Source organism: Poecilia formosa, unplaced genomic scaffold (assembly GCF_000485575.1).
Source record: "Poecilia formosa unplaced genomic scaffold, Poecilia_formosa-5.1.2 Scaffold239, whole genome shotgun sequence".
NCBI classification, from domain to species: domain Eukaryota; kingdom Metazoa; phylum Chordata; class Actinopteri; order Cyprinodontiformes; family Poeciliidae; genus Poecilia; species Poecilia formosa.
Window position 1 is genome coordinate 748396 of NW_006800178.1, and position 15485 is coordinate 763880.

The 15485-nt window shown below is 37.3% G+C and overlaps 1 protein-coding gene across 1 annotated transcript; it reads left to right on the forward strand.

The window, feature by feature from the left end:
- The first annotated feature begins 12341 nt into the window (after nucleotides 1-12341).
- On the forward strand, nucleotides 12342-13983 carry LOC107838314 (trace amine-associated receptor 13c-like). Its single transcript, XM_016680286.1, has 2 exons — nucleotides 12342-12420; nucleotides 13400-13983. The coding sequence occupies exons 1-2, from the start codon at nucleotides 12342-12344 to the stop codon at nucleotides 13981-13983; spliced, it is 663 nt and encodes a 220-aa protein (XP_016535772.1).
- The last annotated feature ends 1502 nt before the right edge of the window (nucleotides 13984-15485 follow it).

A 15485-nucleotide genomic window follows, 5' to 3' on the forward strand; every position in this document is an offset into this window, starting at 1 on the left:
CAAGTAAGGAAATAACAGTACAGTAACTAGAAAATTCCTAAAGAAATTTAAATGGGGCCTGCCAAAGTGTGCCCGTCAGTTTGGACCCAGGGTTCTGATGCTAAAAATTAGCATTAATGCTAAAGAAAGCTTCAATGTAGTCAATAACCTGTGGAGAGTCAGAAGCATGTGGACTAAGCTGTACTTGTACCATTCAGTATGTTAAAATTAATGCATAAACTAAAATTTGACAAAATGCTAATGTTAGCATGAAGACTAGAATGTGGGGCATCATTAGCAGTGAAATGCTAATGTTTGTGCTAATGTTAATGAACTGCCTTGCTGCACAATAATAAAGATAAATAATAAATAATAAAGAGACATTCTATTGGGTGTATAACAATAGGTGCCTGCCATGCTATGCATGGAGGCTGTGACTGCTCTCCCTATGCATTGCTATGGGCAGGCCCCAATTAGAGCAGTTCTTGTGTGACCGAGATAAAAAAAAAAGTGGTGCTATAACAGTTTTTGGAAGTTTCACAAATCAGAAAAAAGCTTCACAAATCCCAAACATGGTTTTACATATTCTGCTATTAATTGAAAATAATCTGATCCAGGTTTGAAGAGTCTAGGTGTTGTAGATTTGGAATTAGACCAGTTCTAGTGTGATCTAGATGCAAAAAAGTGGTAAAATCAACCTTTGTTGAAGTTTCAGAAATCGGATAAAAGTTTCACAAATCACAAACATGATTCTAAATATTCTACTATTAGAGCAGAATAATTTAGTTCAAGTTTGAAGAGTCTAGGTCTTGTAGTTTTAGAATTAAAGCAGCTCCTGTGTGATCGAGACCGAAAAATAGGGCAAAATTGCCCTTTTTTGAAGTTTCACAAATCAGAAAAAAGTTTCCCAAATCCCAAACATGGTTCTAAATCAGGCACGTGCAAGGGGGGTCTGGGGGGCTTGAGCACCTGCCCTTTTTGCTCCTTGCCCCCAAGTGCCCTTTTGGTCAATTTATTATTATTATTATTTTTATTTTTTATTTTTTTGGTATTATTTCCTAAGCCCTCTTCTGACACATAATAACATGTACTAAAATTATTTGTAATTATTTGTTTGGTTTTTTTTGTTGGGTATTTTTTGTACCACATAATAAGCCGGTAACCTTGTTACCTTTGACCTTTTGCCCGTGACGCATGACGCAGTTGCCTCTCGCGCAGTGACATAAGGCGGCTAACTGGAGCTCAACGTAGCGAACGATCCAGATTACAGAACAGTTTTTGGTGAATTAAAAAAAAACGTTTTTGGTGAATAAAGTGGAGCAGACTTGCTACTTGTCAGATGACGGAAAACGTTGAACGTATCGTTTCTGCTTCAGCGGTTTAAGCAGAGAGGTAATGAAATACAACAGACACTGACAGGCCTCTGCTTTTCTCTGAAGAACCACTGAGCGGGAGGAGACAGCCAGGTGAGGAAAAACTGTTCTTATCTATCGATTCAGTATTTTACCATACAGACATTAGGCTGCTGTTGTTGTGCTATTAGCGAGCTGCTAGCTAGCGACTCTGCTAGCAAAGCAAGATAACTGAAAAGCGTCTTCCCTGTGTAGTTAATGATAGCAGTTATTCAGTATCGCTTATGAAATAGGGGCACATCGCCCGTCCAAAACCGGTCATCTCCATAATGGATAAATGTCTTATAACGTCCTTGGCTGCATTTATTCTAGCGTTAGGTAAATGTATCTTGAAGAAGAATAGCACTTAAATAAAAGTCCAACAAGGATATTCATTTAGAATTAAAAATAACTCGCCCTGAATTACCATGATAGATATAATGTATGTAATATTCAATCAAACTGCTCCTGTCCAATAAAAGTGTGTCATTAATAAAGGGGATAAAACTCAATTCAGTCATTAAGTAAGTTTAGAGTCTGGTTCGCAGAGTATGCAGCTAAATTTGTTTCACAATTATTCAATGAAAAAAAAGACCTCAATTAAGTAAAATAAAATTTTAATATAACTTTTGGAATTGTAATGATTGTTTATTTAAAAACACAATGTTTTGTTTAAAAAAACTCATTTTTGTCTTGTGAACTTAAAAAGTTATTTGCCAAACATTAACTTTTATTTGCACACATCATAAATATTTTGTTGTGATTTTAGGCCCTGCCCATGATGTCATGTGAGAATCACAAATAGTTTTTTCACTTCATGAGACAAAAATGTGTGATTTTAATTAAAAAAAATTAAGCAAAACTCAGTAGGCTTTTCTCATGGTGACATGCATTAACAATTCAAATTTTGCTTTTTTTTCCCTTCTTTCTGCAGTTCCACATTAAAGTTTGATGCAGCTCTGCTTTCCTGAATGGACCATCTTCTTCCCCACTGCAGTAGGAAACAGGCAGCTCTTTTTTATAGATTACAGTTCACTAAAAGGTTGCATTGTGCCCTTGTTTATATTTTTAATAGTGTAATTCTGTAAAGACAAAATGTGTCTGGTGGTCTAGCTCTGATTTACATTTCTTGCTAAATTGCGGGTTTGAATACTGCAATACTTTCCTACAACAAAATAGACCTGCAGAAAGAAATTAATAAAATATCTTGCATATGCATAGTTGTTTGTTCTATATAGAGATTTTTCTTAGCTTTGATTGCAAAATGACAAAATTTTGTAATTTATTGTTTTATTAAACTCTGAAAACTGTGTGGCTTTAATATTCTGTCCTAAAATGCAGTTAGATGTGCCCCTTTTTTTTGAGCACCTGCCCCTTTAGTGGTCTCTGCACGGCCCTGTTCTAAATATTCTGCTTGAAGAGGAGAATAATCTATTCCAGGTTTGAAGTGTCTAGGTGTTGTAGTATTTTAATTCGAGAAGATCTATGGTGATCCAAATGAAAACAAATGGTGAAGTTCGAATTTTACTGAGTTTTCACAAATACCAAACATGGTTTTAAATATCCAGCTTGAGGAGGAGAATAATCCAGTCCAAGTTTCAAGTGTCTAGGTGTTGTAGTTTTTAAACTAGAGTCGATTAAAGATGCGGAAGGTAGTGAAACATTAAGTGGAATCGCCCTTTAGCTGTTGGAAGCTAGAGATGGAAACCAACTTCAGCTTCGTCGTTGTCGGGCGGAAACACAGGAGGCGGAGAGATTACCAACGGAGGTGATTAGCAAGGCCGCAATGAGCGCGACGTTCGGCTCTCTGTCAGCATTTGATGCTAAACAGCAAACCTGGGAAGATACTGTGAGATTCTTGATCAGTTTTTTGAAGCAAATGACATTGATGATAGTGATAAGCAGAGGGCTATCCTTATTAGTGTGGTGGGACCGTATAAGCTAAAGAGAAACCTCTGAGCCCGGACAAGCCCAGCTCTAAAACCTACAGTCAGTTGGTTACAAGGCTGAAAGAGCAACTTTAATCCAAAACCAAGTGAGATTGTGCAAAGATACAAGTTTGACTCTCGTTCCCGTCAACCTGCTGAGTCCGTCAGTGCGTATGTAGCAGAGCTCAGACGCCTGNCTGCTCCTGTCCAATAAAAGTGTGTCATTAATAAAGGGGATAAAACTCAATTCAGTCATTAAGTAAGTTTAGAGTCTGGTTTGCAGAGTATGCAGCTAAATTTGTTTCACAATTATTCAATGAAAAAAAAAAAAACTAACCTCAGTTAAGTAAATTGTTATCAAAACATTTGGAATTGTAATCATTTATTTTTTTAAACTAAAAGTTTTGTTTAAAAAAACTTTTTTAAAATTAACTCATTTTTGTCTCTTGAACTTAAAATGTTATTTGTAAAACATTAACTTTTATTTGCACACATAAGGGATGTTTAGGCCCTGCCCCCATGTGAGAATCGCAAGCAAAACTTTGAATCATAAACAAAAACTTTGAATAGCAAGAAAAGATTTGTGACATGTGCAAAAATGTGTTTTACTAATAATTTTTTTCACTTCATGAGACAAAAATTTGTGATTTTAATTTAAATAAAAGTGTTTTAAGCCAAACTTTTTTTTTTGTTTAAAAAAAATACAATTAAAAATGTTTTGATCACAATTTTATTTAATTGAGGTTAGTTTTTTTTATAGAATAATTGTGAAACAAATTGAACCCCAAAGCAGAGGTCTCATTTTCTCTGAAATTAATATTATGTTGTGCAACGAACTGAAAAACATATTGGTTTAAACACAAGGGTAAATAATTGGTAGTGTGGTTTAATATAGTGTTCTGATCATAATTCATTATATTTAGCTTTTTTCAATTCAAAGATGCCACATAAAGAAAGACGTCAGAAACAAAAATGAAAGAATCTGCTACAAGCAGCCAAAGGTGGTGGATTGTTGACCAACTGGGTCAGAACGAGGACTGTAGGTAAGAACAAAGAAATAAAGGTTCTTACCATGATCAACATGCAGTTTTTGCTAATGAACAATATATTTAATATTACAAAGCAGCTGTTATGTTTTTATTATGTTAAGATGTAATAACTCTAGTTGTATATCTCACTGTGACAGCTGACCCTACTGTCACACAGACCTGAATGGTGATCTTTTTTTTTTTTGCTTATCCTTAACATTAGTTTAGATATTAATTAGTGAATTCGATTTTTATTTTTAAAAATAATTTTCATTAGTCTGACTTTTTAGATAACTATTTGCAGTGCAGACATTTAGTTAACTTCATTTGTCAGTTCTTTATATTTTTGTTAAATGCAATAAATTAATTTATTTGTTTTGAGTTACCAGTTTCCTTTGGAGCTGCTGCTGGAGGATCACAGAAGAGCTCCAGCTAATTGTCGTCCTTATATGGCTGGCAAACCTCCTCAGCAGGTCATTCCATCTGTTTGCCAGGGGACGAGGAAATGTGGTTTTCTTCAATTTAATTTGACCATTTCTTTAATGTTTCTTCTATTTGGTAGTTTCATTCTAATGTTTGTTTACTTTAAAGATTTGGTATTGTATTGATTAGTATTTGTTTAAGTTTTTGTATGTTTAATTACCCGTTGTGTGTCAGCAGTGGTCTGATCAGCCACTGTTTAAGTTCCCCTCATGTCTTGTTTGTTAGGTCAGTTTTGTGCTTGAGTTCTTTGTGTTACCACCTGAGTTGTAGTTTGTTATGCTGACCTCAGTTTTTGGGCCCAATTCTTCATTGTTTAATTATTTTTTAACTTTTTTGTAATAATATTAAGATTATTTTTAGATTCCATTCAGCGTCTCTCTGGCTGGTCAATGTAAGAACCCTCACACTCACCATCTGTAATTTATCATTGTTTATTGTTTATTGAGCACCTGCCCATTTACTGGTCTCTGCACGGCCCTGGATGTTGTTTAACCTGGGGGAAGCCGGGGCACCCGGAGTGAACCCACACTAACACAGAGACATTTCCCACCGTGCAGTCCTTCTTTTTAATATTATAATATCCAATTAACAATAACAGCAGCTCTTTTTCCAGTTCCTGTTGTTTCCAATTCTACAGGAACCTTTCCTGTTACGTCTTCAGATTTTTCAGTGGCTGAAGATGAGTACTGACGTTGTTGAACGTGGGGGAAGCCGGAGCTCCCGAAGTGAACCCACACCTACACGGAGAGACATTTCCCACCGTGCAGTCCTTCTTTTTAATATTAAAATGTCCAATTCCCGTTCCCACAATCAGCCACCCCTTTTAAATCAAATTTACTAGAGATATAAGCTGATGTCTACTCTGGATGGACTTCAGATCTGTCTTTGAACTGGCGGAGACACGATGGTGTTAAAGTCTTTTTGATTTGCCTCCAGAAGAAATCTTTTTCTTGGGCCTCTCTTGTTCATAGTCATTGTTCTGCTCTGCTGACTCTTCAGCTGCTTAAAGTTCAGATTCCTGAGGTGGTGTTTGGATTACATCTTCCATTAATGTAACCTCTGTCTGTGGAGGGGATGGTCTCTGTTTTTCCCTTAGGTCATTCTACCCTTCTGTGGAAACTGTTTCTGTTCGATTGCTGCCTGTGGTTTACTGATAATTGTGTCATTTGAATGAATCTCATTTTTAATGTTAGCTGTTGGATCTCCAACTATTTCTGGTACTGAAATCTCTTGTTCACTATATGCTACAGAAACATTTTCTTGACTGAGGGTTTCCAAAGTAGAGGCAGCTTTCATTGCTGACTCTACTGTCCTGACCTGCAGATCTCTTGAATAGCTTGCTCTGCTGTTCCTGATGCTCATTTAGTTGGGTTTCAGAGGACTGTTCTCTTAGCAATGGAAGGAGCTCAGTTTGGGTCGAAATCGTTTGAAGGTCTGGTTTTACCTGACTGCTGGTTTCCATCACAGTTTGGGTAGATATCATTCGACTGACCGTTTTTTCCTGATAACTGGTTGCCTGTACAGCCATGTCTGTTTGTACTGAATCAGATTGATGACGAACTGTTCTCCGCTCTGTGTGTTCTCTTATGTCTCTCTGAATTTGAAGAGAAAACACTGAATTGCTGCTTTGTCTTCTCTCTGAGACTCCATTCCTCATCGTATCTTTCTGATGTCTAAGTTGAGCATTTAGTTTCTGATTTATACCAAACATCTCGTCGAGCTGTTTCATTAAATATTTCTGGACTCTCATATACTCCAATTCAGACTCCTCAAATTTGGCAAGACATGTACACTTTTCTTTACTCGCTGTTTGATTATCAGGAACCTCGGTTAAATTTTCTCTTTGATTATTGTCCCTGGGCTTAGCCATAGATGGACATTTCTCCCTGTTTTTATCCAGAGTTTCCTGCGGTTTGAAGACAAAGTCCTTTTTGGTGACTGGCTGTGCTGTAGAAATCCCAGCGTTCTTGGAATAACTTTTTTTTTTCAAGGAAGCCGCCTCGTCACATTCCTTTGCTGGCATTGAAACGTTTTGGGTTTTGATATTTTCAGGAAAAAAACTTACATTTATGTGAGGCTCAGAGTTGGGGAGCATTTTCCAAAATGTCTTCATTCTGCTGCTGGGCAAATCACTTTGTTTTTCAGGCAGAGGACCGTTATTGTTGACATCGTTTTCAGTAAAAAATGTTAGATCAATACAAGCGTCTGACTCGGGGAAAGATTTCCAAAGCAGTGGCTTCTTCTTGATGCGCTTTGTCTTTCGTCTTTGTTGTTCCCGTTTTCCTTCTGTGATTCTGTGATGGATTTGTTTTCGATGACCGGCTTTGTTGCAGAATTGACAGGTTCCTCTTTACAACATTTCTTCTCCTTGGACTTACTCTCAGGTGGCTGTCTGTCCCCTTTTTGGTCCACTGTCTCCAGTGGTTTGGTGATCGATTCATTTTCAGTCATGTTCCCAGCTGTGTCTCGTTTCTTTGATTCCATGTGATATGACATGTTGGATGCAGTCAACTGATGACTTTTAGAAATATTCAGAACAGTGACGTGCGTTCAGGGGAGGCACATTCTGTTCTCTGAAGGTGAATAAAACTTGGAAATTGGTGTAATGTCCTGGTTTTCTGTCAGTGAGCTGATTAGTTAATGTATTCATGGTGTTTTCTGAATGGAGTCCGTCTACCTTCTTTCTAATCTCCCATTGATACATGTTGTTGCATCCATTTTATTAAGAAAGTTATTTGGTTTATCAGCAACATGTTTAGTCTGACACATCCGTTTATTATTATTTTTTAAAATGTATGGAAACACCTTCCCCTTCAACAGCCAGTAATGACTCACCGGGGCAAAAATCTAGTCTTGCCAGAAAGACTAAGCACTACTTCTAAAATGCTCTTTTTGTTCCACGTTATTTAATTTTTTTCTAAACATCCATCCATCCATTTTCTGCTGCTTATCCGGGGTCGGGTCGCGGGGGCAGCAGCTTCAGAAGGGAGGCCCAGACTTCCCTCTCCCCAGCCACTTCTTCCAGCTCCTCTGGGGGAACCCCAAGGTGAATTAGAAATAAAAATCTTACAATGGATGAAGATGAGCACTGATGTTCTCAGGCACGTGCAGAGGGCGGGGAGGTTAAAGGGGCTTGAGCACCTGCCCCTTTTGCTCCTTATCCCCAAGTGCCCTTTTGGTAAATGTTTTATTTATTTATTATTATTTTGTAAGCCCTCTGACACATAATTACATGTACTGAAATTATTTTGTTTTTTGTTGTATTTTTTTAAGAAAAACAACATAATGAGCCCCTCCGGTCAGCTTGTTACCTTTGACCTTTTGCCCATGACGCAGTTGCCTCTCGCACAGTGAGATAAGGTGGCTAACTGCAGAGCTCAACATAGCGAACATTGCAGATTACAGGACAGTTTTTGGTGAATTAAAAAAATAATGTTTTTGGTGAATAAAGTGGAGCAGACTGGCTACACGAGTTTTAAAGTCCCATCACTGTCTCCCTGTAGCTCAATCAATAGACTTTAAAATGCTGTTGTTAGTTTATAAATCACTAAACGGGTTGGCGCCATACATTAAAGATCTCTTGTCGTACCAACCGTCTAGACCCCTCAGGTCTTCTGGTTCTGGTCTGCTCTGCATCCCTAGAACCAAATGAAGAGAAGCAGCATTCAGCTTCTATGCACCACAAATTTGGAACAAACTCCCAGAAAACTGTAAAACAGCTGAAACACTGGGTGCCTTTAAATCTCAATTTAAAAACCCCTGTTTTGAGTTGTTTATGGCTAAATTAAGTGGGATTTTAATGTTTTTATCTTTATTTTTCATCTCTTTATCTATTTTTTCTTATTTCTTCATCTTCTTTACTGTTTATGACTCTGTGTTTAGTTTTTAAAGATGTAAAGCCCCCCAGGGAGGGCGCGGGTGCCATCCCCCCTTCTTGAAAGTGTCCCAATTGATGGCGTTTCAACTAAAGTCCTAAGGGTAGAAAAGGGGTAGGAGCTTTAAAGTTTAATGTTTTTTATCTTTATTTTTATTTATTTATTAATCTTTTATTTCTTTCTCTTTTTACTGTTTATTCAATGTTACGTGACTGTTTTGTTTTTAATAATGTAAAGCACTTTGAAATGCCTTGCTACTGAAATGTGCTGTACAAATAAAATTTGATTGATTGATACATGTTGGATAACGGAAACGTTGAACGTTGTGTCATTTCTGCTTCAGCAGGGAGTAGCGGTTTAAGCAGAGAGGTGTTTATTCTAGAGGCATTTATTCAACCGTTAGGTAAATGTATCTTGAAGGAGAATAGCACTTAAATAAAAGTCCAACAAGGATATTAATTTAGAATTAAAAATAACTCACTCTGAACTATCATGACAGATATAATGCATGTAATATTCAATCAAGCTGCTCCTGTCCAATAAAAGTGTGTCATTAATAAAGGGGATAATGAAATGAAATTAACTGTATACTCTGGTTCACAGAGTATGCAGCTAAATTTGTTTCACAATTATTCAATGGAAAAAAAAAAAAAAAAAAACTAACCTCCGTTAAGTAAATTGTTATCAAAACATTTGTAATTGTAATCATTTATTTTTTGAAACTAAAAGTTTTGTTTAAAAAAACTTCTTTTTAAATTAAATATCTCATTTTTTTTCTCAGGAACACACGTCAGGAATCTTTTGTTGCGATGTTTAGGTCCTGCCCCCCATGTGAGAATCGCAAGCAAAACTTTGAATCACAAACAAAAACTTTGAATAGCAAGAAAAGATTTGTGACATGTGCAAAAATGTTTTTTACTAATAATTTTTTTCACTTCATGAGACAAAAAATTGTGATTTTAATGTAAGTGTTTTAAGCCAAACTTTTTTTGTTTTAAAAAAATGTTACAATTAAAAATGTTTTGATCACAATTTTATTTAATTGAGGTTAGTTTTTTTTATAGAATAATTGTGAAACAAATTTAACCCCAAAGCAGAGGTCTCATTTTCTCTGAAATTAATATTATGTTGTGCAACGAAATGAAAAACATATTGGTTTAAACACAAGGGTAAATAATTGGTAGTGTGGTTTAATATAGTGTTCTGATCATAATTCATTATATTTAGCTTTTTTCAGTTCAAAGATGCCACATAAAGACGTCAGAAACAAAAAAGAAAGGACCTGCTACAAGCAGCCAAAGGTGGTGGATTGTAGGGCCGTATAAATAAATTGATTCGGCGATATATATCAATATTTTCCACCCTCGGAAAGTATCGGTTTTTCATCCGCGAGTATCGATCCGTTAAACCATGGGAGTCCATAGCCTTATAGCTCTTTATAAGTCTAGTTTGTTACGGCGCTGTAGCAAGACTCGGCCTCTCAGTCTCACTTTCAACTCGAGCTTAAAGTGCACATTATAAACTACACACCAGTTTTTAAATTGTGTTAATAGGCCAAGTATAACCGGAGTTATGCTAAAATGAGTAAACCATATTTTTCCGAATGTCAGAAAAACCCGCAGCTGGAATCCGCGGCGCAGTGAGGATTTCCATGATAACAATGGCTGATCGATCATTCTTATTAGCAACAAAGTATCAGAGACTGAGAGTACTATGAGATCCTGGCAGTCTGAGAGGCAGTTTACTCAGAGATACAAGCAGGGGAATAGCGGCGCTCCGTAGCTGCAGGGAGTCGATCACTACGGGGTGAGGCAGAGCCTTTAGCAGTTAGAAGAAAGCAGCTAACAGCCACGGCTAACTCCGGGAGCCAAGGTAGAAAAGCCTTTTTCCCCATAGTCCAAAAGACTACATTTGTGGCTGCATTTTTACTCCAAAATGCAGCCACAGTGTCCAAAAGAAAAAAATATGAGTGCAATCATTTGCATATTGAGAGTCTACAGACGCTGATAATCTCCCCACTCTGCTCCTGGATTACCGTTTAAACTTTTGAGTTTTATGTCAAATCCACATGAATTAAATGACAGAAACTAATTCTCTCACTGCATGTTTGGTTCATTTTGTCCAGCTGCAGACTGTTAGACTGTCCAATCAGAGTCAGGTATTGTGTAGTTGGTGCTTTTAATCAGTTTTCAGTTAACTAAATTCAAGTCTATGGAACACAAAATGTCACTAAAATCACTCTGTCCTTCTAAAATCTTTCAGAAAATCGTAAAAATCCACTGAATCGTAGCAAATTGTATTGCTCAATAAATATTGTGATACGTATCGTATTGTGACCAGAATATCGTATATCGTATTGTGAAATTATTGTATCGCTACACCCCTAGTGGATTGTTGACCAACTGGGTCAGAACGAGGACTGTAGGTAAGAACAAAGAAATAAAGGTTCTTGCCATGATCAACATGCAGTTTTTGGAAGAGAACAATATATTTAATATTACATGGCAGCTGTTATGTTTTTATTATAAAATGTAATAACTCCAGTTGTATATCTCACCATTTGTAATTTATCTTTGTTTATTAAACTCTGAAAGATGTGTGACTTCTTAATATTCTGTCTTAAAATGTGGCTAAATGTGCCCTTTTTGAGCCCCTGCACCTCTGCACGGCCCTGATCATTTATAATTTTAACTCTAGTGAATATTAGTGTTTGATGAAAGTGGAGTCCTACCTGAGCTGCAGAGACACAGAAGCAGCATCAGAGCTGTTTGGTCCATGTTTCCTCTGAATGTGGAGTGAAGCTTCGTCTCTTGATGTGATCAGGATGTGGCTCCAGACTCTGAAGACTTCCTACTTTAAGCTTTTTTATCTGCTACTTTTTTTCTGTCATTTTATTTCAGATTTAGTCTTTGGTCATCAGAGCAGAAAGGCTTCATAGAGGCAGAGAGGGAAATCTAAACTTTAATCTGGATGTTCAGCCTCTGTGTGCTGGCGTGAGCATACTGAGTGATGCTAATCTGGATTGAAGCTTAAGAAACGTTATCAGCTTTGTTGCAACATAACGAGGTTTTTCAAGGTAAATCTAAACTTTAGATCTTCAACTGGAAAAAGTTGTTTATTTCAAAGAACTGACATATTTTAGGCCCATATAACTCAAAACATATTAGAATATTAAAAACTACCAGCTCCTTTATGTTGCTACAACATGCATTCATATCATAAAACACTGAATGAAGAGACATGAAAATCTAAAATATTAGCTGAACCTCTGCAGCTCTGATCTAAAATTCGAGCCCAGTTCAGCCACATTTTTAAAGAGCAACCAGGTTTTCTGGCATAACTAATTGTTCGCTTGCACTAATTTCATTTTTTATCTTCATAATTTTACTTGGCACATGTTATTTGCATGTTTATCATATTGGGATAGTGTCACAGTTTCCATCTGCTTTTGCTGGCTGCCACCAATAACTGCAGACAATGCAACGATGGAGAGTAGCAGGAGAAAGTAGCAGAGAGAGGAGAAGTGGTCATTTTGTCCTCCAGGAGGATTTCTGGTCCTCTATGGGGCTTCGAAGAACTGGACTGTAGGCAGTTTGGAAGATTCACAAAATGTGCCACCTAGTGGAGGAGTGCATGACTGGCATGAGAGCATTCACAATGGCCATGGGAAGCCAGTGCAGGACCTCCCATGATGGCTACAAGACTGGAGTGGCTCTGAGCTGCGAGGACCACCAATGTCTTTTTCATGTGTATTTCTCTTCTGTTTTGTTTATGTTGCTCTTAAATAAGTACCCAGCAGTTAGAGGTATTTATTTTTTTCCCCCCTTTCTCATTAGATCCTTCCATTTGGTGCCATGCTTGTTTTCATGTTTACATGTTACCTTGCCTGTATGCCGTTTTCTGTTGTAATCACCAGAATTTGTCGAATTCCCTTTGTCCCGCTAAACCTTTGTGAGACTTGTGTTCTCTTGTTTGTGCTTTGGTGCAACATTGCCAAAACACATGTAAGAAAGAAAATCAAGTAACACAAGTATTTCTTGATGTGCACATTTTTAACCTCCTGAAACATGTGAAAGTATTCTTTACTACTACATTTAGAGTAAAAACAAAAATCAAGTTAAGGCTTAAAAAGGAATACAATTAAAATAGTTCTTTTGCAATTGTTTGTTGTGTGTGTAATTACGTCATACACTGTACTGAGAAGTGGGAGGAAGAAACTAAACAGGTTCTATAAAGCAGCGTTTAGTCAGACGGTCAGCAGACCACAGAAGCAGCTCAGCTGCTGTTTTCTCTCTGACGATGGAGGCTTTGAGTGAAGCTGGGCTGTGCTTTCCACAGCTAATCAACACTTCCTGCAGAAGACCCCGGCACTTTCCTTCTGAGAACATTTTGCTTTACATTATGCTGTCCTGCGTGTCTTTACTGACTGTGACTCTCAACTTGCTGGTCATCGTCTCTATCTCCAACTTCAGGCATTATCATAAACTGAAATTGTGAATTACTGTGTATATTGTTTCCTGCTCATTGTGTTGTCATCAGTTGGCTGGGTAGTTAATTTATGCACACAACATTTTGGCCATTCCTCCTTTCTATAGCATTATACATAGTTTTGCTCTAAAAGGGCATTTCATTGAATTGTGGAGTATGTGTATTTGAAATTTATGAAAATATACAATTGTACATTCTGTATCACTTGTTGAAGTTTTTGTGCTGACCTTTGCTTTTCTTTTCTTCCAGGCAGCTCCACACTCCCACCAACCTGTTCCTCCTTTCTCTTGCTGTCTCAGACTTCCTTGTTGGGCTGCTGCTGATGCCCATTAGAATCCTGCTGACTGGAGGCTGCTGGCTTTTGGGAAGCCTCATGTGTGCTCTCTTTAACTACACCTCTTTTCTCCTTACATCTGCCTCAGTAGGAAACATGGTGCTCATATCAGTTGACCGATATATAGCCATCTGTGACCCTTTGAGTTACCATGTTAAAGTGACACAAAGCAGAGTTCAAATCTGTATCTGTCTGTGTTGGGGCTGCTCTGCGTTTTACAATAGTGTGATTATGAAGGACCATTTGAAAGATCCAGACAGATTTAACTCCTGTTATGGGGAGTGTGTACTTTTGATTGATTTTCTAGTAGGAACATTTGATGTCGTACTCACATTTTTTGCTCCTATTACAGTTATTGTAGTTCTGTACATGAGAGTGTTTGTGGTGGCTGTGTCTCAGGCTCGAGCCATGAGGTCTCAAACTGCAGCTGTTAGTATACAAGGCTCAGTTCGCATAACTGCTAANGTGAGGTGTTAGTTCTCAGATATGAAATATACTGTGAAATTATCTCAGTTTATTATGAGCACACCATTATTAAGCCAATGTGGTTTCCCCCCCTTCTCAAAAATGTTCGGTGCTCTTGGGCATTTCACTGTGCTGCCGGGGGAGGGGGGGGGTGTCAAGGTCCCCACCAAAACTTAGACCGAACCTACGCCCTTGGTGTAGAGAGAGAAAAGGAGTGATGAGAGTACAGAGCCCTGTGACGCTGTACTCTGCACATGTATGAGCTGCAAATGTGAAAAAAAATTGTTACATGTTATATTTGTTACAATATTTTTGTGTGTTTAGTTAGATGATACATTTCCTTCCTTTATTTGCTGTCAGTAACTTAAGCCAAGAATACCTCGAGCTGCGCTCTACAGTACTTCTTAAAGCTCTCTGTCCAAAACCTTTCAGTCAGGTGTCCGACTTATAATTTCTAGAATAAAACAAGCATAAGTCATGAAAAAATAATTTTTGACTTTTCACTTCTAATAATTTGTGCTTGTGGAAGAGGCTCAGACTAAGTACCTTAATGAATTAAAAGCAGCGATTTATAAAACAGACAGGGTCATTGTGCTATTAAATGCAGTTGATGATGATTGTCAGTATTGACTGGCAGAAGCTCGATGTTTAACAAAATGGCATGAGAATAAAATAAAGCTTGAGGTACTCTGCACAGAAGGTAATCACTGCAGGTCAAATGCACGCAAACATCATTGCTCAATGAAAGCAAGTGGCTGGCTTTTAAACCCTGGGTGATTAATAGGATGGAAGCATGGAAATGGAAAAGTCCGAAACCAAAAGACAAACATTTACACCAACCTAACACAAACAACAATAGATGGTACCAATACACATTTACATAAGTACAAACTACAGCTAAACAATTTTGAGGTCAATTAAAAGAATAAATCTAACTTAGCATAGCTCTTCTAAGGATTACCTCTCTCAGTCTCAGTGCTATGCTCCAAGAGTTTCCTGAACGACAGCGGGAAAATGTTTCTGTTTTGCGTCGCATCCTGCTAAGAACATTTAACCAGGAAGAGGCGAATGCTTGTTGCAATACACAGTTAATTTGTTAAACTCATCAGCTAAACAAACAGAAATTTAAGGCAACATAAGTTGACATTTTTAACTGCATTCTCTATACTGGAAGGATAGCCTGTCTCTGCTTTCAAGAATGTCTCCAAACATCTGAAGACAAGGAGAATAAAGAACTGAAGTAACAAATAATCTAATTTAGTCTGTAACCCTGGTATATATTTATGCCATACCTGATTAACTTTTCCATATTTTGTCACATTACATCACAAACATAAAAACATTTCACGGAAATTTAATGTGAATTTAATTTGCAGCTGGAATTGCAGGTTTTAATTTTTAAGTATTGACTCAGGGGGACTGAATCCTTTCGCACAACGCACTTTTCAGTTTGTAATAGTAAAAAATATTTTGAGTTTTATTTAACTTTCATTCTACTTCACACTTGTATATTA